Below are 27086 nucleotides of genomic sequence, written 5' to 3' on the forward strand. Positions count from 1 at the left end.
ACATATCAATATTCCTATGAAATATTCAATATTATTATGAAAATGTTGCCAATTATTCCTCCCATTATTACACTTCTATTTTCCTTACATGTTGCACCAAGAACACATTAATATACAAATTAGATGCAGTGTACTGAATGGGAAAATCTAAGTATGGCCATTTTACCCTCATATTGCATAAAGTAAAATGGTATATCAATGCATTTCATTATATCTTTAATAACATAGTTGAGAATCATCGTTAAACAAAGTTTGTTTTAAAAAAATCCTGAAACCTAAAAATTGATGGTGAACTAAAAATAAATACCATTGTTTTTGGCTGTTCATGCAATTTCATGTCATTTGTCCAGGTGTCCATAACATATGAATAAAATATAATTTTTCAAAAATGTTTTTTTTTCTTTCTTTTTTTCATTTTTTTCTTATGCTCTAAACAATGTAATGACATGAAAAAATACTAATTTCAAAACACTTTTTTTTCTGGGTCCCAGGAGGTTATACACAGTGTTAATTCACAATGCTTCACATAAAACCATATATGAAGATGAGAAAGAATAAATAGTATGTAACTATAATTTGGGGACAAGTTTGCGCTCAAAAGTCTTTATGGCAGTGTATTCCTGTAGCTCAAACAGTGGCAGGAGAAACACCAGGATGTTTGATTCTATGCCGTGAATGTCATGTAAGTGTCTTTGGATGAAAGCATTTGCTGAATTGTAAACAATATATGACGTAAATAACCTACATTTCCAAGTTAATTAAATTGTGTTAAAAGTTCTGGTGTGGGTTTCAGTTTATAGTGTGGGAAAAAGGTTCAGCAAACACAGAATGTTTCCCAAACGTTCCCATTTGGTTATTTTGGGAACCAAATAAGAATGAAAATGCTGCCTTCGGTGGACACATTTCAAGGTAGGAAGGCATCAAGGCACATCTGAATCCAGTGTTAGCTTCACTTCCTGCCTCCTGAGAGACCTTCAGCTGATGGATTTCTGAAGGCAGCATAGATGTATCCTTCACTGCCTTTGATATCCCACAATCCTGTGCGCTCCATTCGGTGACAGCTAGAAAAAGAAAGATGGCAGCTGGTCAGTTTGTGTGTAAATGTACGTTTTGACCAAGCGGCTCCTCTCGCAGTTTCTCCTGAAGCCGATACTGAAGTGCCTTAAACTGCAGTTCATGGACTGGCCACTAGAGACTCCAGAAGGAGCAGAATCTCATGTTAAAATGGCCAACTTTACAGCAGAAGAACACATGTTTACAGTCTGGGACAAACTGTGCTTTTTGTCTATAAGGCTAATTTTGCCCTTCATGACGACTGTGAGGGGGGGGGGGGGGGGGGGGGGGGGTTATAACTCATTCGTTCTGACCTCACATGTGGTGCCATTTGAAAGCGTAGAATGTAGAATTGACACTGGGATATTGCATTTATACCACTGTATATGGGGAGACGTGTATATTGGAGAGATTTGCGTAGGCGGAAATTACATAAAAAAGGTAATATTCCTGCCTTCATATCCATTTGAATAAATCTTGCATACAGTTTTCCAGTGTTTTCTGTAATCTAGTGTTTACAGCCCAAACTGTCTGCAGGGTGCTAGAGCTCACAGGGCCTGAGTTACACACTTTCAACAGTGAATTTATAACCAAACCATCTTTTTTTTTTGTTATTACAAGTTATTATTATTATCATTCAAATTTTGTTTGAGAATTTAATCAGCCCGTCTTCGTCTTCCTGCCTACACACACACACACCCGTGACATATAAAAAGAAATGGCCAACACATAATCATGAAATCTTTAAATAATAACTGTTCAAAACGGGTGAGGTATTAGTCTCTCTCATAACTGAGCTGTTTATGAACTAGATGACATGAGCTCTAGTTTTCTCACCTAACAGGTTTAGCAACATCTGTCAGAAGCGGAAGCATTTTCAGAGTTTCTCGGTGCGCCATTTTACACCAGGGCATGAAACGATTGTTTGCCTCAGAAAACTCAAGCATTAAAGTGTTTAATATTTCTAGTTACATCTGCCGGAATATACAGCAGATTATGGGAACCACAGACATGTTGGGAACCTGCGGTGACCTGCATTTCTGATCAATGTGTGTGAGCTTTAGTCAGGTGAGCTTATTTTGAGTTACTTCAACTAAAATAACCTTGAAATGCCTTCTTGTATTTTAAATATATTGTAAAAACCTAAACATCAAGTACTTAATGAAACATGAATGATCTTTTTGGTGGGCTCGTGCCCTATATGCTTAAATTACACTGTTTAATTATTGGTACTGGAGAAAATTGACAGCGTATAACAGTTAAACTATGTGATATACAGTATGTGGTGTCTGCAGTGTTTGAATTGTTAATATGTTTGTTTTATCTTTTATTCCTTTTATGTAAAGCACTTTGGTCAACTCCGGTTAACAGTGCTATACAACTAAAATGAAAGAAAGGTTTTTTTTTTGTATTGTATTGTAAACAAGTTTGACAAAATAAGTTACAGTGTAAACTTCAAGTAAATTGCCATTTAAATTCTGACTCTTCAGACTAACCCGAGCAGCTCATGAAGACTGAATGGATCATGGACGACACACACACATTCAGAGACAGAGATTTTTCTCCAGGATGCAGGTACAAATCTTCAAATTATTTTAATATAATGTATTTTACATAACAGGATGTTCTGGGTGTTTGCCAGGGTTGTTGTAGTTCTCATATTCTTGTGCTGATGTAGCCACACTATTTTGCAAGAAGTATTGTCCCGCCCCTCCAAATCCCTGAGTTCAGGTGTTCAATCCCTTCATGGACACAGGTGTGTAAATCAAGCACTAGGCCTGCAGACGCTTCTACACACATCAGTGAGAGAATGGGCCGCTCTCAGGAGTGTGTGTGTGTGTGTTCGCTTCTACACACATCAGTGAGAGAATGGGCCGCTCTCAGGAGTGTGTGTGTGTGTGTTCGCTTCTACACACATCAGTGAGAGAATGGGCCGCTCTCAGGAGTGTGTGTGTGTGTGTGTGTTCGCTTCTACACACATCAGTGAGAGAATGGGCCGCTCTCAGGAGTGTGTGTGTGTGTGTTCGCTTCTACACACATCAGTGAGAGAATGGGCCGCTCTCAGGAGTGTGTGTGTGTGTGTGTGTTCGCTTCTACACACATCAGTGAGAGAATGGGCCGCTCTCAGGAGCTCAGAGAACTCAAGTGTGGGGCCGTGATCGGTGGAGCCTGTGCAATAAGGCCAAATATTATACTAAATATTGCACGCTCAACTGTTAGTGGGATTATAACAAAGTGGAAGCCATTGGGAACAACAGCAACTGAGAGCGCATGCTGAGAGTCACAGAGCGGGGTCAGCACATGCTGAGAGTCACAGAGTCAAGAGCTCCAGACCTCCAAACTTCTGTGGCCTTCAGATGAGCTCAAGAACAGTGTGTAGAGCTTCATGGAATGGGTTTCCATGGCCGAGCAGCTCATCCAAGCCACACATCACCAAGTGCAATGCAAAGCGTGGGATGCAGTGGGGTAAAGCGCGCCGGCCACTGGAGCAGTGAGACGTGTTCTCTGAGTGACCAATCACGCTTCTCTGTCTGACAATCCCATGGACGAGTCTGGGTTTGGCGGTTGCCAGGAGAACGGGACTTGCCTGACTGCATTGTGCCAAGTGTAAAGTTTAGTGGAGGGGGATTATGGGGTGGGGTTGTTTTTCAGGGGTTGGGCTTGGCCCCTTGGTTCCAGTGAAAGGAATTTTGGACAATTTCATGCTCCCAACTTTGTGGGACCAGTTTGGGGACGGCCCCTTCCTGTCCCAGCATGACTGACCAGTGCACAAAGCATCGCTCCATAAAGACATGGATGAGCGAGTTTGGTGTGGAGGAACTGGAGTCCTGACCTCAACCCGATAGAACACCTTTGGGATGAATTAGAGCGGAGACTGAGAGCCAGGCCTTCTCGTCCAACATCAGTGCCTGATCTCATAAATGCGCTTCTAGAAGAATCCCCATAAACACACTCCTAAACCTTGAGGAAAGCCTTCCCAGAAGAGCTGAAGCTGTTAGAGCTGCAAAGGGTGGAGCGACTCCATATTAAACCCTACGGATTGAGAATGGGGTGGCATTAAAGCTCATGTGTGTGTGAAGGGGCGGCACAACACGTTTGGCAATGTAGTGTATGTTAGGACCCTTAGAGTCTCTGTACACAGAGTAAAATTATCCTTGTGCAATGTCAACACTCTTCAACATGTCTAAAGCTTTTCTTACATAGACATGATTCTCTATGTGATGTCTATGTACATGTTAAATCAACTATAATAATTATTGTCTCTATTCTAATATCTCTGCTCTATTAATGTAAATTCCACAGGCAGAGATCAAAATCCCCAGAGCCCAGCGGTGTGTCCATGAAGAGTGACCAGTCTATGGACCACATAGTAAGATTTAAAGGAAGACAAACATCAGCTGATCTGAGGTACAACATTTCTGTCTAGATAAAGATAGATAGATAGATAGATAGATAGATAGATAGATAGATAGATAGATAGATAGATAGATAGATAGATAGATAGATAGATAGATAGATAGATAGATAGATAGATAGATAGATAGATAGATAGACACTGTAGATAGATAGAGTTCTATGTGAGGTTTCTCTTTATATAAAATCTATCACACAAATGATTGTCTCTATTCTAATGTTTCTGCTCTTTTAATGTAAATCTCATAGGGAGAGATTCAAATCACAGTCCAGCAGTGTGTCCATGAAGAGTGACCAGTCTATGGACCACATAGTAAGATTTAAAGGAAGACAAACATCAGCTGATCTGAGGTACTGGATGGATGGATGGATGGTTGGTTAGTTAGTGTAGGGGAATATAAAGTTAAGACCTGAGTTTCAGATATGATGAATGAAGACCAGGAGTCAGAGATGCAATACATTTAAGAAAATTTGACAAATTTGCACTTTCATCAGCAGAAGCCAGCTTCAATACTCATCAAGGAGTCTGTAGCCCGCTCTGCGTACACACTCAATACAGCAGCAATTATACTCTAACACAGGTCACTTTTAATTCACTAAACATTTGAGTGGTTTATTTTTTGCATTTACGCGCCGATTGCCAACAAAACACAAACATTTGATGAAGTTTCACCGTCTGCGGTTCCGACACATGACCGGGATCTTATATCGCTGGGATCGCTCCATCTTTCCGTTTCAAACGATCTGCAAATCCAGCGTCGAACTGGAACCTTGTTTATAAAACATTCGTCACCGAAATGCCGGGAACAAACAAACACACTTGCAGAACTCCGTTGCTGCCCCGGAGTTACAAGGTGATCTTTTCCTCACACACACACACACTTCTTTAGAGACATCGTTGATCTCGTGTCTAAAAACACAACGCCAGCGCCGCCGACGGCTCCTGTAACCCGAATGAGGCTCGTTGATGGTTGCGCTCTTGCTCTCTCTCTGGGTGATGTGCACAAGCGCCCATCCAGGAGAAGTGCCCATACAAGGAATTACACCCTTTATGATGTCATATAGGGCATTCTCTGAAATTTTTTCTTTTTTTTTACAAAATGTATATGAATCCTGAAGGAGTGTATTTGGCACAGAAATACTCCGTCATACGTCCAACTCCAAAAAATGTTTAAACGTTGGCCATGTTTATCATGAAAATCAACTCTTTAACAGTGTAAATAAGGCAGAATGCATGAAATAGCATTAGATATCCCCTGTAATGTCTGTTCCACAGAGAGAGATCAAAATCCCCAGAGCCCAGCGGTGTGTCCATGAAGAGTGACCAGTCTATGGACCACATAGTAAGATTTAAAGGAAGACAAACATCAGCTAATCTGAGGTACAACATTTCTGTTTATAATAGGTGTGTTCAACTTAATGTGACGATGTAAAGACTGATCAGGGTCTGACTTGAAGCAATGCATGTTGGTTAGAGATTTCATCTGATGGCATGCTCTGATGACGACAGCTGTTTCACGATTGGTCAGACTCACCAGCGACAACAATGACATGCATCTTATGTTTCTTCTGACACAACCACACTCTCATAAGCACATTTTTACAAGAGTAAATACTTCGTTCTTATGATCTTAATATTGTGTCATGTTCATGAAAATAAACTATACAAAATATGGACCCCTCTTTATTGGTACTTAAGTAGTAAACGCTTATGTTAACATTTTCTTGTAGATACAGGCGCTGTAATAAGCAGTTCTGGTTACATGTTATGGTTGCTACATGTAAACGTTGTAAATGTTTATTTGAAAAATTGTAATCTAATACACTTAAGGCCCGTTCACACCAAGGACGATAACTATAAATATATAGTTCTAGAAATCATTCTAAATATTTAAAAGTACACACCATAGCTATAACGATAACGGCACAGAGAAACAATATTGTTGGAATCACTTTCAGAATGGTTTTATCCAGCTGATGAACGATAAAAATGCTAAATCCAGAATCCATCCTGCTGTAACAAGCTTGAGCATTTAAAGTGACAGACAAGCACGCGCTTAGAATAAACAGAACAATAACGTCCACTGGTGAGGACACTAATAGTTATCTTTATAATTATCTTTCTTGGTGTGAACGGGCCTTTAGTCTGCAATAAGGAAAGAAAACACTGTGCAATGTGGTGTTATGAAAAACAAAATTGTTCAACTTGACGGATCTGTTTTAAAGTCCTCCCCTGACTGCGAGTGGCAAATCTTGGCAATCAGTACAGCTGAAGTCGAACACACCTATATAGATTAATGCTTCACAATCTTTTCCTCTAAGACCAATCTCTACATGTTATGTATATCTCCCCCAAAAGGCAAAGATCAAACCCACAGAAGTCCAGATATGTGTCCATGAGGAGTGACCAGTCTATGAGAGAGCTAACATTCAAGGAAAGACACACATCAACTGATCTGAGGTACAACATTTCTGTCTAGAAAGACTCACTATGTGTGTTTGAAATCTTGAGCCAATTATCTTTTCTTCTTCTCTACCAGTTTTAGCATAAAACATAATTAACCTATATGAACTTTAGAGAGTATGATGAAGGATACAGTACAACTGAAATGTATAATCTCTTATATAATTGCTGAATCAGTGGAAAGACGTTAATAAAACAGCTTGTGAACAACGTGATGTTACAATTACCCCAGAAGTTATCAATCGTTCATAGTTCATTAGTAAACGAGAACAAGAACACCGGAGATGGTCATTTTGTCAAATTCTTATTTTACAGCATTAGTTCTGAGGTTGTTTTTCCTTAAAAAACTGACAGGTACCTCATGGACATTGCTAATGTCTTGTGCTCCTCTTCATACCAACAGCACTGTTACATTCATGATATTGTGTAATTATTTGATTAACTAGCGTTAATTTATTTTACCACTACTTGTACCTCTTTAATTTGTGTTGTATTCTGTTATTTTCCAAAGATTTAAATCAAATCTGCTGAAGAAGTTTCAGAGTGTGTGTGAAGGAACATCAAAGCAGGGAAACCCAACACTCCTGAATGAGATCTACACAGAGCTCTACATCACAGAGAGCGAAAGTGGAGAGATCAATAATGAGCATGAGGTGAGACAGATTGAGACACAATCCAGGAGAGCAGCAACAGAGGACACACCAATCAAATGCAATGACATCTTTAGACCTTTACCTGGACAAGACAAACCCATCAGAACTGTGCTGACAAAGGGAGTCGCTGGCATTGGAAAAACAGTCTCTGTGCAGAAGTTCATTGTGGACTGGGCTGAAGGGAAAGAGAATCAGAGCATCCAGCTCATATTTCCACTTCCTTTCAGAGAGCTCAACTTGATGAAGGATAAAACCCTCAGTCTTTCAGATCTTCTTCATGTCTTTTCTCCTGAAACAAAAGAAATGGAAATATCCAATGGTGAATATAAAGTGTTGTTCATCTTTGATGGTCTGGATGAGTGTCGTCTGCCTCTGAACTTTAAGAGCAAAGTGAAACTGTGTAATATATCTGAATCAGCCTCAGTGGACGTGCTGCTGATGAACCTCATTGAGGGGAATCTGCTTCCTTCTGCCCTCATCTGGATCACATCCAGACCAGCAGCAGCTGATCTCGTCCCCTCTGAGTGTGTCCATCGAGTGACAGAGGTACGAGGCTTCAATGACCCACAGAAGGAGGAATACTTCAGGAAGAGAATCAGTGATCAGAGTCTGGCCAATACAATCATCACACACCTGAAGTCATCAAGGAGCCTCCACATCATGTGCCACATCCCAGTGTTCTGCTGGATCTCAGCCACTGTTCTAGAGAAGATGTTGAGTCAAGCAGAGACTGGAGAGATTCCCAAGACTCTCACTCAGATGTACACACACTTCCTGATCATTCAGAGCAACATCAAACATGAGAAGGACTATGAGAAGAAAGTGAAAGATGAAGACATGATTCTCAAACTGGGGAAACTGGCCTTTGAGCAGCTTGTGAAAGGCAACCTGATCTTCTATGAGGAAGACCTGAGAGAGTGTGGCATTGATGTGACAGAAGCATCAGTGTACTCAGGATTGTGCACTCAGATCTTCAGAGAGGAGATGGGCTTGTATCAGGGGAAAGTCTTCTGCTTTGTTCATCTGAGCATTCAGGAACATCTAGCAGCTATATATGCATACATCTCCTGTACAAAGAAGAACATAAATTTGTTTATTCAAATCACCAAGCAAAGTTTATTTTCTAAATTTTTAAACTGGTTGAAATATCATTCATTATCTGAGCTGCATCAGAGAGCTGTGGATGAGGCTTTACAGAGAAAGAATGGACATCTGGACCTTTTCCTGCGTTTCCTGCTGGGTCTCTCATTGGAGTCTAATCAGTCTCTCTTACGAGAACTACTGACACAGACAGGAAGCTGCTCCTACAACAAAGAGGAAACAGTTCAGTACATCAAACAGAAGATCAGGGACAATCGCTCTCCAGAGAGATCCATCAATCTGTTCCACTGTCTGAATGAACTGGGTGATGATTCACTGATGCAGGAGATCCAACATTATCTGAAATCTGGAGAAATAGGAGAAACCACACTCTCCTCTTCACAGTGGTCAGCTCTGGTTTATGTGTTGCTGACATCCGAGCAGAAGATGGATGTTTTTGATATAAAAAAAATGATTGGAGTCCAAAATACAGCAGATGAAGTTCTTCAGAAGCTGCTGCCTGTGGTTAAAGAATCCAGATTAGTTCAGTAAGTCTCACTGACAACAATCATTACACTGATAAAACATGATCACATTTATGATTTTAGCATGTGCTTTCTTAACCCGTCGAAGTCTGAGCTCTTTTGGGGCCCTTTAGAAGTTTTGACATGCTCTGACATTTGTGCTTTTTTCAGTTGCTTATAAACACATGAATGGCAAAAGTGTAATTACACTGTATTCAGCACAAACTGGGCTACCATAATATCTAAGCAACATGTATGTACATGCTTGTATTTTTGAGAGAATACTGTTTATGAGTGTTTAAAAAAAAAAAAAGTGTTTTAAAATTAAGGCCTCAAAACACACAATAGATATGTGGCCACAAGACTTTTGAATAATGGGTGTTTTTGCCTAGAGTTTTTGCTTCAAATTGATGTGAGAATTATTGAGCCTACTCATTCACATAAAACAATACATTAATTTACATTTTGTAAGACATTTTTCTTTACAAAGGCAGTATGCGAGGAGGCGTGAAAGATCATGAATAATGCTGGGTATCACACCTGAGAGACAAAAGAACGCATAATGGGCAGCATAATGACCTGCATAATGAATGAGCTTCAGGTATGTGACTGAGAGGGAGCAACAGGACGAAGGAAATATTTTTTTTGTAGTTTATTTAGAATGTAGTCAACAAAGGCCTATTATATTTTAAATGATCAAAAGATTTGACTACACTGCAAAAAATGCTCTTCTTCTTTAGTATTTTTTCTTGTTTCCAGTACAAATATTTAAAATTCTTAAATCAGGATTCATTTACTAGATAAGTACAAATGTTTTGGGGGAAAAAATAATCTAAATTAAGTGAGTTTTTGCTTAAGACAAGCTAAATTATCTGGTAAAACAAGAAACAAGATTTCAATCAGAAATGTTTTTGAAAGAAGTAAAAAAAAAACAGTAATATTATGACCCAATTCCGTATTCAGTAAATACAAATAACTGAATAATTGGTAATGATGAACGTTATAAGTAAAATATTTGGGATTTAAAACAACGTAATGCGATGCAATTATGATTTCAAATAGTATAGGGTGACTTCAGGTTGATTGGGACACTTTTTCTTAGTCATTTCAATGACAAACATTTTCTGAATCATTTGAGTTCGTAAACTATCATACACACAATACTCAAATATCATTGTGAGCTTCAGTTCATTTATGAGACATGCGTGAAATGCATGATCACCAGCGCTAAGGCTATTGTCTGTTAAATTGGCTTCTAATTAAATAAGAAGCAAATATATTAAAAACATTGATTAAAATTAAGATACAATTTATACAAAACGAAAACAGGCCAAATAAATCTTGTCTAAACAGTCTTGTGTCTTTTTGCGTTTAATATTCACAGATGCTAACAGAATAAACTTAGCCTACCACAATCAGCTGCTGAATCCATTGCTCTGAACAAAACATGAGCAGCTTTCCATGAGGAGAATTATTCCAGAATTATTCTCAACGCGTCTCAAAACGATGTAGCTGAAGTGTAGCGCTTCACTTGAAGTGTTTGTTTGGGTTGATGTGTGAGCGTTGACGCATGGATCGCCTCAGTATTTGAATCTCAAAGAGCGTGCGCTCTGTGGGTGTAATCAAATTACCAGATAATGAAGAGGCTTGCGAACGACTGACATCTCTCTGTTTTCAAACAGATTACATAAACACAGAATATTTGTTTTCAATTTGATTTACATTATTTAATATCTGACATTTTAACGTTTCTTTAGACATATGTCTCATGTTTGAGTGATAAGTTTTCACTTAGCTACAGGTCATTTTCAGAAGAGAATCAGATTAGACATTATTTACAGAGAGGCTGCAGATCGCGCATCATGTTTGTTTTCTTTATTTTGCAAAAAGCACAACAATTTGTTTTTAATGTGACTGTACACAAAAATTATAATGATGTATAACACTTGCCTGAATGATAAAAAATGACAGAGTTATTTGAGTCTCTTTGGCAATGATAAGAAAAAAGCGAGCCATTCGCGTTGGCGCTACTGCCGACTCGAGGGGGTTAAAGCAACAAAAGGAGTACATTTTCACTAAAGCAGCTGAGGAGGTTTTTCTGGGTCTGTGTGAGAGCTTGATGATTGCAGAGGTCAGTGAATGAGACATGAAGGACTTTTTATATATTGATGCTGTATGATTAAGACTGTTTGTCTACTAATGGTGTTTATGTGAACATTTGACTGCCTCTAGACATCATATTTGTAGTTTATGCATTTAATTCTATAATTGCAATTGGTATCAGTTCACAATGCATCTTTAATTTGTACAGGTTGTGGGACTGTGGTGTTACAGATGAAGGTTGTGCTGCTCTGGCTTCAGCTCTGAGATCAAACCCCTCACACCTGAGAGAACTGGATCTGATTGGAAATAATATAGGAGACTCAGGAGTGAATCTACTCTCTGATGGACTGAAGGATCCTCACTGTAAACTGGAAACACTGTGGTAAGATTGTGTAAAAGTCTCTGTATTCTCATCTAGTGATGAAATTAATTAATGATAAACAATAAAAAGAAATGAACAAAAAAAGTGTTAAGATAACTGGGGTTGTTTTAATCTTCATTGGGTTCTTTACAAAGTGTCTGATATTATTTTACATAATATTTTTTTGATAGTATAAACATAATTGTGCAATGCATAAAAAATATTCTTCCATTTTTTATGATATTGAAACGAACCCGCTCAAGCAGCATGTGGAAGCAGGTCTGAACCTTAGACTGGACCTGTTAATTGTGCTGTGGATTAAGCCTCTCTTTCTGATTGTGAAGTTCCTTCTTATCTGAGCTGTAGATCCTGAACTGAGGGACTGAAGTGTCATTGTTCTCCACAGGTTGTATGATTGTGGTGTTACAGATGAAGGTTGTGCTGCTCTGGCTTCAGCTCTGAGATCAAACCCCTCACATCTGAAAAAACTGGATCTGATATTGAATATACTAGGGGACTCAGGAGTGAAGCTACTCTCTGATGGACTGAAGGATACTCGCTGTAAACTGGAAACATTGTGGTAAGATTATATGAATGTGTCAACATCCTCTTTTATTTTCTTCATATAGTCAATAATGAACAAAACTAACAAGATAAAAATTGTCCTGATCGATAATGTTTTTAAATCTATATTAGATTTTGACCGTTTTTCTTACTAATACTAATGTATTCGATAAACCACGGCTAGCTCTGCATTCAGACTCGTCTGTTTCGAGCCGGGGTCCTGATTACTCTGTCAGGTTTATTTTGTGATGAGAACCCTTTGAATATAGGCCTATATTATACTGCTTTTTATATATCTACTTGCCACATAAGTAAATAATTGGACACAATATATTGATTTGAGTTTAAATATTTTATTGTCACGTAATGTGTATAAGTAAAAATGTTCCTAGCAAGCAGATTTGAATTAAGACGAACAAACAAGCTCAAACAAGACAACCATTTAAGTAATAATATACAGTCCTTACACTTATTACACGGCTTTTCACTAAATTAATAATTTTGTGGACATTAAATATTTATGCAAGTTGAAGCTGTTATTAAGCTATTTTTATTATTTGTTTTGGTTTTGTAAGGATCGGTTTTGGTGCTAAGACAAAAGCTGAGATACAAACTCCAGCAATAGAACAATAAAAGTCACTAATCTTGAGAGAAGATCTCACAGAAACTGTGGGACACCACCCTGGTGAAACATTTCTCCCCCCTCCCCATTTTGCCCTCTCCTTGCCCTGTGTTCAAGTCACCAAATCCAGACATACCAGTGATGATGTATCTTGTAAATCTATTGTTTTATCCCTTTCATGTTTGATGTCTTTTTAAAGGTCTCGGTGCGAATGGTAAAATGGTCTCAGTTTCACTGCAGTCACTAGTAGAATTAGAAAGATTGAAAACTAATGAGAATTCAGTTCTCCTTTTGAGGAGTCTCTTCAAAGATATCTGATCCACTCTCCCAAAACCAGGTGTTTGTGTTGCAAATATTTACAACCCTTTTGTTCTAGTTGGAGTATTTAAGCGAGGGTAACAGAGCTTTCAGGGAAAATAAATTCTGTAACCAGAACCCCCATGCAGTCTGTGTGAGTGTCTTTGGGACACACACACACATTGCATGTATTGTGCCAGACATGATGACTCTTTGCATCTTACTTTGCGATTGTGTTAATGTTTTTACGCTGATCAGTTGTGTACCATGGATTCTTGTTTACTTATTTACTTTTCCTGTCTGGCCAAAATAAATGTTAATCTTGATTTATTCTGTATCTTTCTGAAATCATTATTTTATTAGGGTCACATGAGGAGTAAGTAGGTGCTACCACAAATCTCTCTGTTGGGACAGATTATACTGAGGACTCCATAGCGGGAACATTGAGCCATGCATGAGAGAAAATCTGATTTCTGACTGTCGCTGGTATTATAAGTTGCAGCTTCGTGGCTATAACTAAAGGTACATTTTTGTTATGAGTAAACCGGTGGGACTCATTTAAAGTTAAAATAGTTCACTCTGCAATCCTCTGTAATCTCAGAACTAACCAATTTGTGTCGTGAGAGCTAGTGAGTCGCGACACTAAGCCTCTGAGCGGTTCCGGGTCCCATGAAGGAACGAATATTTGAAAATAAGTGATACTAAGAAAAATCAACGATCTAAATTAAATCGCAACTAATCTTAAAATCAGCTGAGAAACTCTAAACGTAACACACTTTATTGAGTCACATAAAATTGGAGTCAGATACAATTATTAATGGTCAGATTTAAAACGAGATATCAATAAATGAAGAGAACTTCACCAAAATGCTGAAAAGGCTTACACGCAGAATTCCTTTTGACCAAGCCGTTAGCATCCGGTTTTTGGACTAAATAGATGGAAGTTTACAGTTTTCAAAAGCAAATTTTACAACATATCATCAAATATTACCTTTTTTAAACATTTCAGCATGTTTTCAATTGCATTTAGAAAAATAAAAAATCACAAAGTATCCTTTTCACAACACAAAATAAGTGTTAAATCTATTACAACTTCCCCAGCTGTCTTGAACAGATGAGTTACAGAAAATAAAAAAAGGGGGGGGGGTCACTTCTGCAAAATACCCATGGTGTCATGTTTGGTTGCTGTAGAGAAGCGCACAACAAGGAAATAATTTTAATAGAACACAGAATACAGAGGAGAAACACAACCAACATTACATGTAGACATTAACAAATAAAGACAAGGGACAGACTGAAACTGAGGGTTTATATACACAGAAAACTGAGGAGCTAATTAACAAGACACACCTGAACAGAAATAAATCGGTAACCTAGGAGAGACACAGGCAGGGAACAGAGGAGAATATGAACAAATTAACAAACTAGGAGATTAAAGTGGGTGCTGGAGAATGAGATTAGGGCGGGTATGCAAGATGTTAAATGGCAGTTTCCTGAGAATGAGATCAGTGTTGTCTGTAGTATGTAAGAAGGCATGTAGATATCCTTCTTATAGAAAAGTTACTTTCCTTACAGTCCTTTGGCCGATGACAATACTGCATCAAAAAGGCAATCAAGGAAATGGTCCCTTCGGTAAACAATCCAGGAGTAAGAAAACGATGAACATAGCCCCCAGATATATAATATATTGTTGTTCTCTCATCTTTGGTTTATAAAATGTGAAGAGAAGCACAAAACAAAGAGAATCTGTTGCAGGCACTTTACTTATTTAAACACAACCTTACAACAATGAGGGGTTATGTACAGTGACTGGGAGGGGACATGTTCGGTTCACATAGGCCACAACATATGAACTTGTGGGAACATGATAATATGTTGTGGCCACAAGGTATTAATTAGTGGGAACGTCATAAAGAAATATAATTCTTAGAAATATAATTTAGCTTTTAACTTTTCAAAACTATTTTAATGATAGAAGTCACAAGGCAGCATTGACAACAAGTTTCAGCTCCTTAATCTTTCTGTGTGTGACTGTGAGATCTGTGCCGATGGCTGTTGTGTCGGCAAGGCATTCACAGCATATTGTCTAGTAGACACGGTCTCTGCTAACATTCAGAGCTGCGCTGTGGTTTTATTTAGCTGCAATGTGCCCTTTTCCACAATCGTATTCATGACGCATGTTTCATGAAGTTACGAGTCGAATTGTGACATAAATGATGCATTGTACAAAATCTTACTCAAGTTTAGTCAAAGCCAAAGATAATTGTCATTTGAAAGGTCACCAAGCATATGACACATGATTATCTGAGCTGTATGCTTTTTCTTGACTTATTATAGTACATAGAACAAAAACAGTATTTCATAAATTATTAAAAAAAAATATATATTTATCAGCATATTACTCAGCACATTACTCAGCAAATTTCTTAGGAGTTCAAATTAGCTACATGCATTGAAAAAGTTCAGGCTCAGAAGCTTTCAAATGACACCTATTTTGTGTTGATCAAGGCAATAGTTTTGAAAATATGATTATTAATTTTTTCGAAGCTAGGTGGCGCCAGCCTGTGGTACATTCCATTTTAGAGGGACTACTCAGCACTCATTAAGAGTTAGATGCATCAAAAAGCAGAGTTTCTAAACTTTATTGTTATTCCATTCAGTGGTTGCTTAGTCATTTGATTTATGGATTTTTTTGACAGGGAAGGGGGTTGTTGTTGCTGTACCGTCGGCATACACTTCTGGTTTATAGCGATTCACAGATTGTGTCTTCTTCCCGAACAAGGCAAGGAAGACTATTCCAGAATTTGAATTTTAGGAATTCTAATATTCTAGGTAATAAAATTCTAGGTATTATTAACTGGCCATAATTTTTTTCAGATTGTTTTTTAAGCATGCAGGGCAACCACCCAGTAGAGATAATTGGTATGTTTCGTCAGGGCACAAAGAAATATAGAACTGAGTATCATCAGCAAAACAGTGATATCTTGCAAGGGTAGAATGTACAAGGTGAAAAGCAACGGTCCTAGTACTGAGTCTTGAGTTACTCCATACTGAACTTGTGATCTGTGTGACATCTCTTAATTTACTGCTACAAACTGATAACGGTCAGATAAGTATGATTTTAAACCATGCTAATGCAATTCCACTAAGGCCAATTTTTTTGAGTCTATTCAAAAGAATGTTGTGGTCGATAGTATCAAATGCAGCGCTAAGATCGAGTAACAGTAATATAGAAATACATCCACAATCTGATGATAAGAGCAAATTATTTGTAACTCTAAGGAGAGCAGTCTCAGGACTGTTATATGGTCTAAACCAGGGGTGTCCAACCCTGCTCCTGGAGAGCTACCGTCCTGCAGATTTCAGTTCCAGCCCTGCTCCAACACACCTGTCTGTAATTATCTAGTACCCTGAACTAGAGGTCTTCACGGGTCCAAAAATTCATACCCGAACCCGAAGAGACCCGTAATGTGCTTAACGGAACCGACCCGGACCCGTCTATTATTTCAAAAGCTGGACCCGGACCCGTGAAGATCCGAGAAATGCCAAAAACGTAGTACCCGGAACCGACCTGGACCCGTCTATTATTTAAAAGCTGGAACCGAACCCGGCGTGAAGACACAGACCCGACTGGACCCGTTTGTCACATATTCCACAATAACTGATATTAACAAGTCAATAAACAAGTTATGAAAAATATAACTTTTTGTCTTACCTAGCCGTCGTCTCCCTTGTAACGTTACTTGTGATTCATTACATCCTTGCCAAAAAGTTAAATCCATGTTATTCCTCTCTTGTTATTCCAAGCATGCTTAATTCACTCATCATTTCAGCTTTAAAAGTCCACTTTATGTCACGGTGACGGATGACAAATGCGTCTTTGCAGATTTGCATTTCGACTCGAGTTAACTCGCATAATAACTTTGACTGTTTGCCTTTTTGAACTATAATAACGATTGCTCGTTCGGTGGCCGTTGACGTCCGCATTATTTATTTGCTATAATCTCTGTGAGCCGAGCCTGTCCACCAAAACTTTAAGAAATAAGACGGTTCATTCATATTATTATTAAAGTCAATCACAGCGGAAGCTCGGGTTGCCATAGAAATGACACGGGCTTGATACTGCACATGCGCGGTGGCTGGAGCAACCTGAAATATGAGCTTTTTTACGCAATTTGAGCATCATAGAAAACATTTGTGACAGTTCAACTGAGATTTTGTTGCTGATTTTAAATATATTATTTAAATATAATTTCAAATCAAACTTCAACAGTGCGTCACACGTAGACAGCACTTATTTTTTTCTCATGTTTGTCCACAATATGCATGAAGGATGCCCGGACAGAAGAGGTGCCCGTGGGTTTAACTTCTTTATATTCGTTGTTTTTTAGCTTTTTTCACACATCACTCATGAAGGTAACCATTATTATTACCGTGCGCTTGCAGAGAGAGCGAGAGAGAGAGAGAGAGAGCGCGCGAGCACGTGAGGCGAGCGAGCAAGAGAGAGAGAGATCGCTCGTGTTTTTCTTCTTTCTTTTTTTTAAACCCTATTTCCCGGCTCACACTTTTCTTATCCTAATTTTACAGTTGCAAGTTACAAAAAACACACAAGCAGTGCTGACTGACTCTGATCACGGGCAGGTGTTCTCCGAGTCCGGATCGACTCGGGTATTGCACACAATGTTAAACAGACCCGGGACCCGTAGTAATAGATTGGGACCCGACCCGGACCCGGCTGATCATTTAAAATATAGACCCGAACCCGTACGGGTCCCGGGTCGGGTCCCGGGTCCACGGGTCTCGGGGGCTCCGTGAAGACCTCTACCCTGAACCCAATGATTAGCTAGCTCAGATGTGTTTGATTGAGGCTGAAGCTAAAATCTGCAGGGTGGTAGCTCTCCAGGACCAGGGTTGGACACCCCTGGTCTAAATCCTGACTGGAAATCCTCACAACTACCATTTAATTTTAAAAAGAAACATAGCTGTGGGGATTTTATTGTATGAATGTCTCAATGAATGTCTCAAAATCCTCCTCCATTTTGCTCCTATGGTCCGTATGAACAAAATTAAAATAAAAAAGTGTCCTTTTAGATAATTAAAGAGGATGTTGTTATAAACTTCATTACATTCTTTCCAACGTTTTTGACATCATTTTGCAATATTTATGATGTTATAAGATAACTGAATGATGTGAATAAGTGACCAACTGCTTATCCTGAGAGACTGAGTGTCATTGTTCTCTACAGGTTGAGTGATTGTGGTGTTACAGATGAAGGTTGTGCTGATCTGGCTTCAGCTCTGAGATCAAACCCCTCACACCTGAGAGAACTGAGTCTGACTGGAAATAAACTAGGAAACTCAGGAGTGAAGCTACTCTCTGATGGGCTGATGGGTCCTCACTGTAAACTGGAGAAACTGTGGTAAATCATCTCTCTGAGAATCACACACAGTTACTCACAAAGAAATGTTCACAAATCGTTTATAGTGTTATAGTTGTAGCAGTTCTGACTAGTAGGATCCATCTGTTAAAAGTTTTATTCATATGACAGGAAATGTACCTAGTCTAAAATGGATAGAAATGACCAAAAATGCCTTACACACAACATAGGTATTATTTTTTAGAGATGTTGTGGAGGGTATAAAATGCTGTTTTGCAAACAAATTGTTTGTGAGTTTGCTGTTGAATATGATTCCTTAGTTTACATTTTTTTATGATAATGTTTGCTATAATATGTGAAGGATAGTGTATATCCATCCGGTTGTTATTGCAGAATAAACCCAGTCAGGGTGACCAGGTCTTGCATCACTCTGAAGGGGTTTATTCTGCAATAACAACCAGCTAGATGTACATTATCCCACTTATTACACAGTTACTTCTCACATAAGTAAATAATTGTTGAAATATTTTATTAGGTCTTTAAATGCAAAGCTTTCACAGAGAAAGCATTTGCTAGCAAGCAGCAAGTTAAAACTAGACGGACATTTAAGGCATATGGTATAGTCATGCCACTTATTACACAGTATTTTGCCACATAAATAATTATGGGGATAAGAGATATTGATTTGAGATTAAACTTTTTAAATTATGTACCTGTTTGTTATCTTATAATTAGTGTTGTCAAAATTAACACATTAAAGGGGTCATGAACTGGCTTTTTTTATTTTTTATACTGTTGTCTGAAGTCAACTTATGGCGTTTATGTGCTTTTTACATTCAAAAACATCATAATGAATAAGTAATAGGCTATTTTCTGCCTTGGTTTTGAGGCTCTCTGAGAAACACTAGGATTTGATGGGCGTGCCGAACTGAAGACTTGGAAGTAAACGCCCACGGCTAGGATTGGATAAGATTTGCATATTTAATGAGCTTCAGCTACCGTCTGTCCCAGGAATCGTCTGGGGGAAATGCTCAGAGAACTCGCAAAATATCAAACAAACACTAAATCACACACACACACACACACACTCGCGCGGAGACACACACACTCACACTCGTACGGAGACACACACACACACACACACACACACACACACACACACACACACACACACACACACACACTCGCGCGGGGAGACATACACACACACACACACACACTCGCACGGGGAGACACACACTCACACTCGCGCAGGGAGACACACACACACTCGCGCAGGGAGACACACACACACTCGCGCGGGGAGACACACACACACACACACACACACACACTCGCGCAGGAACACACACACAGACACACACACTCGCGCAGACGCGGGCACACTCTCACTCGCACGGAGACACACACACACGCGCGCGGAGACACACACTCACACTCGCACGGAGACACACACAGACACACACACTCGCGCGGACGCGGGCACACTCTCACTCGCGCGGAGACACACACACGCACTCGCGCGGGGAGACACACACACACACTCACACTCGCGCGGAGACACACACACACACGCGGGCACACTCTCACTCGCGCGGAGACACACACAGACACTCACACACTCTCACTTGCGCGGACACACACAACGTTACAACAAGTCTCTCTACACATAATCAATACACAATCATACACATATCAAAGTGAGAGTTGGTGGTCCAGTGGGTTAAACCATGGAACTGATATGCAGAAGGTTGCAAGTTCGATCCCAGCGGTCACCACCAGTGTGTCCTTGAGCAAGGCACTTTACTCTATGTTGCTCCAAGGGGATTGTCCCTGTAATAAGTGCACTGTAAGTCGCTTTGGATAAAAGTGTCTGCCAAATACATAAATGTAAATGCAAACGATCTGTAACAATGCAATACTATCATGTATAAAAAAAACATGTTTTACTCACATAAGTGTGCTGCACCAATCCATTCGGGTCCAATATAGAAGGCACAGCATTGTGTTTCAATTTCAATATGTCTGTAAATCACCACATGAGCTGGAACTTCATTAAAAATAAAGCTCAACTACATATTCCTAATATTAGGATCCGAAGGAAGCTTATGCAGTGACTGTGTTCTTCCACAACCAGGAATAGCGCAATATCGTGACATCCTCGGCATGTTTATTGCTGTTGACTAGCGCAATCCAACCAGCTCCATGAGCCGGTGGGCGGGGCTACTGAATTACACGTGCTTATTTTTCTGTAGAGGCGGTGTTTTGTCGCGCGATGACGTAAGGGTGAAGCACAAGATCGTTTTCAGGGTCTGGTGTCTATAAAAGCTTTTCTTTGACTAACAAGAAAGTTTTCAGCTCTGAAACTTACAGGATATTCTTATATTTGCCATGACCTCTTATATATCAAAAGCTCAAGGGAAAGTTGAATTCAGATTAACACGCCGGCGGGAACTGGCGAACAATCAACAATAACTTTAATATAATAAATGAACAAAGTGAAAGTAAAAGCGGCAGCCCCTCACGGACGACTGCCGCGCACATACATAAACAAAACACAAATAAAACACAACTTAACATCCATGCCTGGTCCTCTCTTGTCCTTCACTCGCGTCGCTCGTCCTTATATGCCTCCGTGCTCCCTCATGAGAGGACTCGAGACCGGTGTGCCTCGCAGGTGACGTTCATTCTCAATCACGCACACCGATCTCGCTCGCTCCTCCCATGTCTCTCGCTCATCCACCTCGCCACAAATAGTTAACACAATTAACACAGTATCCATTTTTTGCCATCCTTTGGCTTGAGTTATTATATGATTACCCTCTTATTCAGGCAAATTATTTTAAACAACTGTGCTTTGGCATAAAAGTTAACGATGTGATGCACCGATTTAAATAAGTGTGCATCAGATACAAGTTTGCATTTGTATCGCGATGCATCATTTCTGACATATACTATATTGGCAAACATTTTGGGATGTCTACCTTTACATGCACATGAATTTTAATGACATCCCATTCTTAATCTGTACGGTTTAATATGGAATTGGCCCACCCTTTGCCGCTATAACAGCTTCAACTCTTCTGGGAAGGCTTTCCACAAGGTTTAGGAGTGTGCTTATGGAAATGATGTTGGTGGAGAAGGCGAAGAAGCTAACCCTCCACAAATAAAAAACGTTCCTAGCAAGCAGTTACCTGGATACCTGGATTCCACAGTGCCGTGTAATAAGTAATAATGAACCTGCTCAAGCAGCATGTAGAAGCAAGTCTGAACCTTAGTCTCCAGTTGATTGTGAAGTTCCTACTTATCTGAGATGTTGATCCTGAACTGAGAGACTGAAGAGTGTCATTGTTCTCTACAGGTTAAGTTATTGTGGAGTTACAGATGAAGGTTGTCCTGCTCTGGCTTCAGCTCTGAGATCAAACCCTTCACACCTGAGATATCTGGATCTGTCTGGAAATAAACTAGGGGATTCAGGAGTGAAGCCACTCTCTGACCTGAAGGATGACCCAAATTATAAACTGAAGATGCTTCGGTGAGTAGTGAAGATTAAAACATTTCATATTTTATAGTTCATATTTTAACAAAGTAAATTTTTCTTCTTAAATTACTTTTCTGGTAATGGTGACTTACGCACTATAAACATGTTTAATCAGTAGTTAATATAAATAATATTATAGAAACAATTAAGTTTCTTTTAATTTCAAAACAATACATATTTAGATTTAATCATTGTCTTTTTATCCCTAAATGATGTATTTTGAGAGAATGTCAATTGCAATTGAAGATAATGGTAATGTCACAGAGACAGTCACATCCTCAGCAACAGATCTCTCCGCTCCACCCACTCGTTCACAATCACCTGAAATCTATTCAGCAACACCTTCGCCCACTCTTCACAGCCTCACTATATAAGCAGTCACTTCTCACTTCACCATTGTCTGGTCTAGTTGTTCCTACTGAGCTACTTACCTGTCTCCCTACCTGTGATACTCACCTGTTGTGTTCCTGTCTGAAACCCTCTTCAGTCTTCAGTCATCTTCAGCCAGCCAGCTTGCATCAGTCCAGCACCTGCACAAAGAAAAACTGTTATTCTCAGCTAAGTTTTGAGACCGCTCTATTTACAATTTACAAAGGCTTACCTGCTTGCATCTTTTGTTTCCTGCTCATTCCTGCTAATAAACATCCTGTTGTGGAAGCTACCTGTTTTGTCTCCTTCTGACAGAAGAACAGACTGACAGTGCAACGTGGATTGGACTCAAGCGATGTCAGTAATCCCACAATGGATCCATTTGCCGATCTGGTGCAAGCTCTGCGTCAATCACTTAAACCACCCGTCACCACTTCTTCCACTACTGCCTCAGCCAGTCGAGCGAAGATCACGTATATCATCTCCCTGTTATCCTGTTATCTAAACGCTCGATCAGCCTGCTCTGCATCCTCCGTCCTCCACCTGTCAGCCCTCCAGCACCAGAACCCATGCAAGTTGACTCGTTTCATCTGTCAAATGCGGAGCGTCAAAGGATTGCTCACTGACTTGTTTGTACTGTGAGGCTGAAGGACACCTTCTACCATTGTGTCCTGTGCGTCCACCATGCCCAGCGATGAGTACTATCCAACTACCTCCATCAATTACACCATTTACAAGAACTGATGTCATAGTAATGACATGGCGTTGTTCTGCTTTGTTCTGCTTCAGCAAAAGTTCTCATAGACTGAAAGCCCACATCCACTTGATCCTGGGAAAACCGCTGGGCTGTGGTTATTTGACACGGCACACCCTGACCCCCACTGTGACGTTCCGCATTGGATATCTCAATCACGAAAGGATTTTGTTCATGGTGCTGGAGGTCCGCCATCTCCTACCATCTGCTGGAATAGTGGTGAGATTCTCCAGTGGAGTGATTATTATGTTAAGAACTCTTTGAAACCAGTCAAGTACCAATCTGTCAAGCAATCCATCAACAAGAGAACTACCACTCCAGAATCTATCGCACCCAACCACGCACCAAACCACGCGCCAAATGCGGGTGAATTTTGCAATTGGCGGGTAACACTGTCAATCTACCTGCCACATTGGCAGGTAGCCAATGAGAATTGAGTGATTCAGTGGGCAGCTTGAGAGGATGTGACTGCTGTTTCGGAACGTTCATGCGATCGGAAAGAAGATGAGGCCCTTCTCTGACTACGTTTGGATGTTTGAGTATTAAACTGTTGGTGAGATGGGACGAGATAATAATGCAACGCTGATGTAGGCTACAGTACAATGAGAGTTGCACAGATGTGTGTGCGTCGTGTGCGTGTGTATGTTGGGAGCTGGGAAGCGGTGAGAAAATGTCCGGTACGCGTTAACTTTCCCAGTAATAATAATATTAATTTAGTTAGGTTTAACGGTTCCCGAACATGACTAAGTCATCCATCAACACTGCCGCGTGTGACGTGTTTACATACGAGCTGCCGTAGGGCTATGGATTAGCAGCAGTCATTATGCCTGTCTGTGACACGGGACATCAATGAATAAAAAGATTTTTTAAAAATTATATTATTATAAGTAGTTATAAGTAGTTATTATTACTTATATTGATTTTGTTATTAACTTGACAACACTTAAATGTGTATTCTTACAAGTTAAAGAACAATGTTTAGTGGGACAAGTGGATTTTTGAAGGGCAAGTGAAAGATCATTTTACTAGACTGATTAAAACGTCAATAACAAAAAACAACTAGGGAATCACCAAAATGCAAGAATGATTCCGCTTTAATTTAGTGTAAGTGGTGATCGATAGTGAATAATAATATATAGCCTAATGTAATGTATAATAAACTGACGGTAACAATGTTGAGCTGTTGACGCTCGCGCCTCTCGAGGAGAAATCACAACAAATGAGCGCCGCTATAACGCATCTCACAGCAACAGTGAGTTACTGAATGATTCAGCGCTTTGAATGACGTTTGTATCAAAGATTCAATGACCTAATCATAAACGACTGCCTCATTCTTAAATGAATCAGCCGTTTGAACGAATCGACTCAATGACTCACTCATTAAGACCTGTCGCCACCTACTGGCGGTTTAGTTTCATGTTTAAACATTCTTTCCAACTTTTCTTGTTTGTATATTCAAAAATATTTAAAACAATCTCATACATTTTTTTTAAAGCAGTTGTAATTTTTCAGTGTAAATTATTTAATTTGATTGGTAACAACCCTACAGTGTCTTATTATTCTAATTTAATTTATAGATCACATTTAAGAATATAAACTGAAAGTTGAAGCATAGCCTATTTTTAATAAGATTATGGAAGAAATGGCCTTTATAAAAGGTAAAAATATCAAATATATGCAGATTTAAATATGTCAAAGCTGATTGAACACAGTTGAGAATATTTCTTCAGAATACATTATATCTACAACACACAAAAAAAAAATCCAGACAAGCACGTGAACAGGCTTAATGTCGAGGAGAAAAAGTGTCTGGTAAAAAGTCATTGTGGCAGGTGGTCAAAAAAGTTAATTTCAGGCCCTGCATGTATCACAGTATGTAGCGAATTAGCTCAAAGGGGAAATATTCATAATTATTCATAACTCATTATAATTGAGTTATGAATACAATATAATTATTAATTATGATTAATTATGAACATTTTAATAAGTTAATGAGATTAACTTGATGTAGGTACATTAACATTACAATCAATCAATCAATCAGTTCATCCTGTGAACACTCAGTATTGATTATTAATTAATTCTAAGAGAAGGGTATTTTTCATAGCCACAGAAAAATAATTTACATTTACAGCGATTAGAGTGTGTAAGAAAATCGATCATTTAAGCAACAATTTATTTGCAGACAGGGAGTCAGAACCAAATATGTATTGTGCACAAGTTTTATAAACTAAATCACAAACACAACTAAACTAAACAGAAACACATACACACAAAGCAAAAACGATGAAAATTTAAAGTGGTTGAAGAACCGGGTCAGAACAGAGGGATGAAGCTATGAAAAACACCTGGGAGAACCATCAGTTATGACTGCAAGATCCTATTTTTGAACAAAGGGGTTCACAGCTTTGACTAACTAAATAGCGATTTAGTATATCGTACATTACTTGCATTTGCCTGAGCGGTTGAAGAGCAGTACAGTGTACCGTCGCAGAAGTCTTGATAGTTCCGTCCGTTGGTGTTGAAGTTGCAATCAATTTCTTCTGCGACTGAAGATATCATGAACTTGCAGCGTTATTTCGACTCCTCCGTTGTGGAGGAAGTTCCATATTACTTTTTTTTGTTGGGCCTGCAGGCCCACGACCATGTGGTCTGATCGGGTTTCTGGATTGAAGTGTGTGTAGGCCTGCCAGCCTGGCCTGCTTGGCCCGCTGAGAGACAGCAGAGGTGACGTGTCAGTCATCGGTCAAGAGAGAGAAGAGTTGAAGAGCGTCTCTCTTTAAAGATCTGGGACAGGTTACATCCCTCAGGTTTGACATGACCAATAAGGAAGGCCAATTCTTCCATGCCCTGGTAACGGAGACCTTTCCTGACCTTTTGGGGGAAATTTCGTTACTAAGCATAAAGCATTTAAAGCGTATTTGTTAAATGTAACAAAAGTCGTTTTCAGTGTTACATTGTAATCTCTCACTTAATAGTCTAAGTAGTTTATTTTCGTTGTTCTAAAGTGGATAATGCAGTAATGTCACACACATTTGACTGTCTGTTTTTTACTTGTAGGTTTTAGATGTTAGTCTGACCTTCTCTGGATCAGCTGATGGAGAATAAAGAGCCACTACAGACACATCAGATTCAACAGAATCAACAGACACAAACCCGTAGTGATCATCACACACACATATGTTTGTGTAACTTTACAGAATGATCCAATCCTTCATCCAAAGTCAAACAAGGAAACATTTTGTTTCTTTTTGGGAAATCCTATGGCCTGCATGTGTGGAGAGTGAATAATATATTTTTTTACATACATAATTCACTGTGTACTTATATCTGTATAGCCTGTAAAAATGTAAGAAAGTTAAAGGATTTTGTAAAATGTTTTATAATTATAGTTGTATGTTAAATTAATTGACAATTCATGTCAATCAGTTTTGATGTCTTTGATTTGAGCAAATGCTCTACTACAGATGACTACAATATCTCCAGAACAATATATTTCAACAAACTGCTATTTCCTGCTGGTCATTTCTGGATGTTACTAGAAACTCATAAATGTTTGTCTATAATCTTTTATGTAATATAGTGTTTAGAACATGCATGCATACATATTTGGAACATCTTAAAGGGATAGTTCACCCAGTTAGTTTTGGATGAACTATCCCTTTAAACTCCAGTTAAATTAGACTTCAAAACGCTTGTTAATATTTGATCCAGCTTATGATGGGCAGTAAAATGTACCTTTTTATACTGTGGTGAAGGTGGAAAGGGTCTGAAATGTTTTATCTTCTAGGTCCGGCAAAGAACTGGCCCCTCATTTGTTTCCACTTTGACCTCTAACGGACACTATCATGAACCTGTTCCTGTCTGAAACATGCAAGATGTGTAATACAGGCCTATTTTTTATACATG

At 39.2% G+C, this 27086-nt stretch overlaps 1 protein-coding gene across 2 annotated transcripts; it reads left to right on the top strand.

The window, feature by feature from the left end:
* Positions 1–1914: 1914 nt before the first annotated feature.
* Positions 1915–27086, top strand: LOC307133321 (protein NLRC3-like). 2 transcript variants are annotated; one of them, XR_013817423.1, is made up of 13 exons: positions 1915–2121; positions 2544–2628; positions 4357–4461; positions 4717–4818; positions 5744–5848; positions 6827–6928; positions 7443–9212; positions 11500–11673; positions 12059–12232; positions 13499–13657; positions 18382–18555; positions 21875–22048; positions 26238–27085. XR_013817423.1 is itself a non-coding variant. In XM_079828329.1 (12 exons), exons 2-12 carry the CDS (start codon positions 2561–2563, stop codon positions 26242–26244), a joined length of 2955 nt encoding a protein of 984 aa, XP_079684455.1. In that variant the 5' UTR covers positions 1915–2121; positions 2544–2560; the 3' UTR covers positions 26245–27086. The 2 variants fall into 2 exon arrangements, 1 of the variants encoding a protein (XP_079684455.1); XM_079828329.1 differs by lacking the exon at positions 13499–13657 and having other exon boundaries at positions 26238–27086.

The sequence above is a fragment of the Gobio gobio genome (assembly GCF_949357685.1).
Source record: "Gobio gobio genome assembly, chromosome: 11".
Lineage (NCBI taxonomy): Eukaryota > Metazoa > Chordata > Actinopteri > Cypriniformes > Gobionidae > Gobio > Gobio gobio.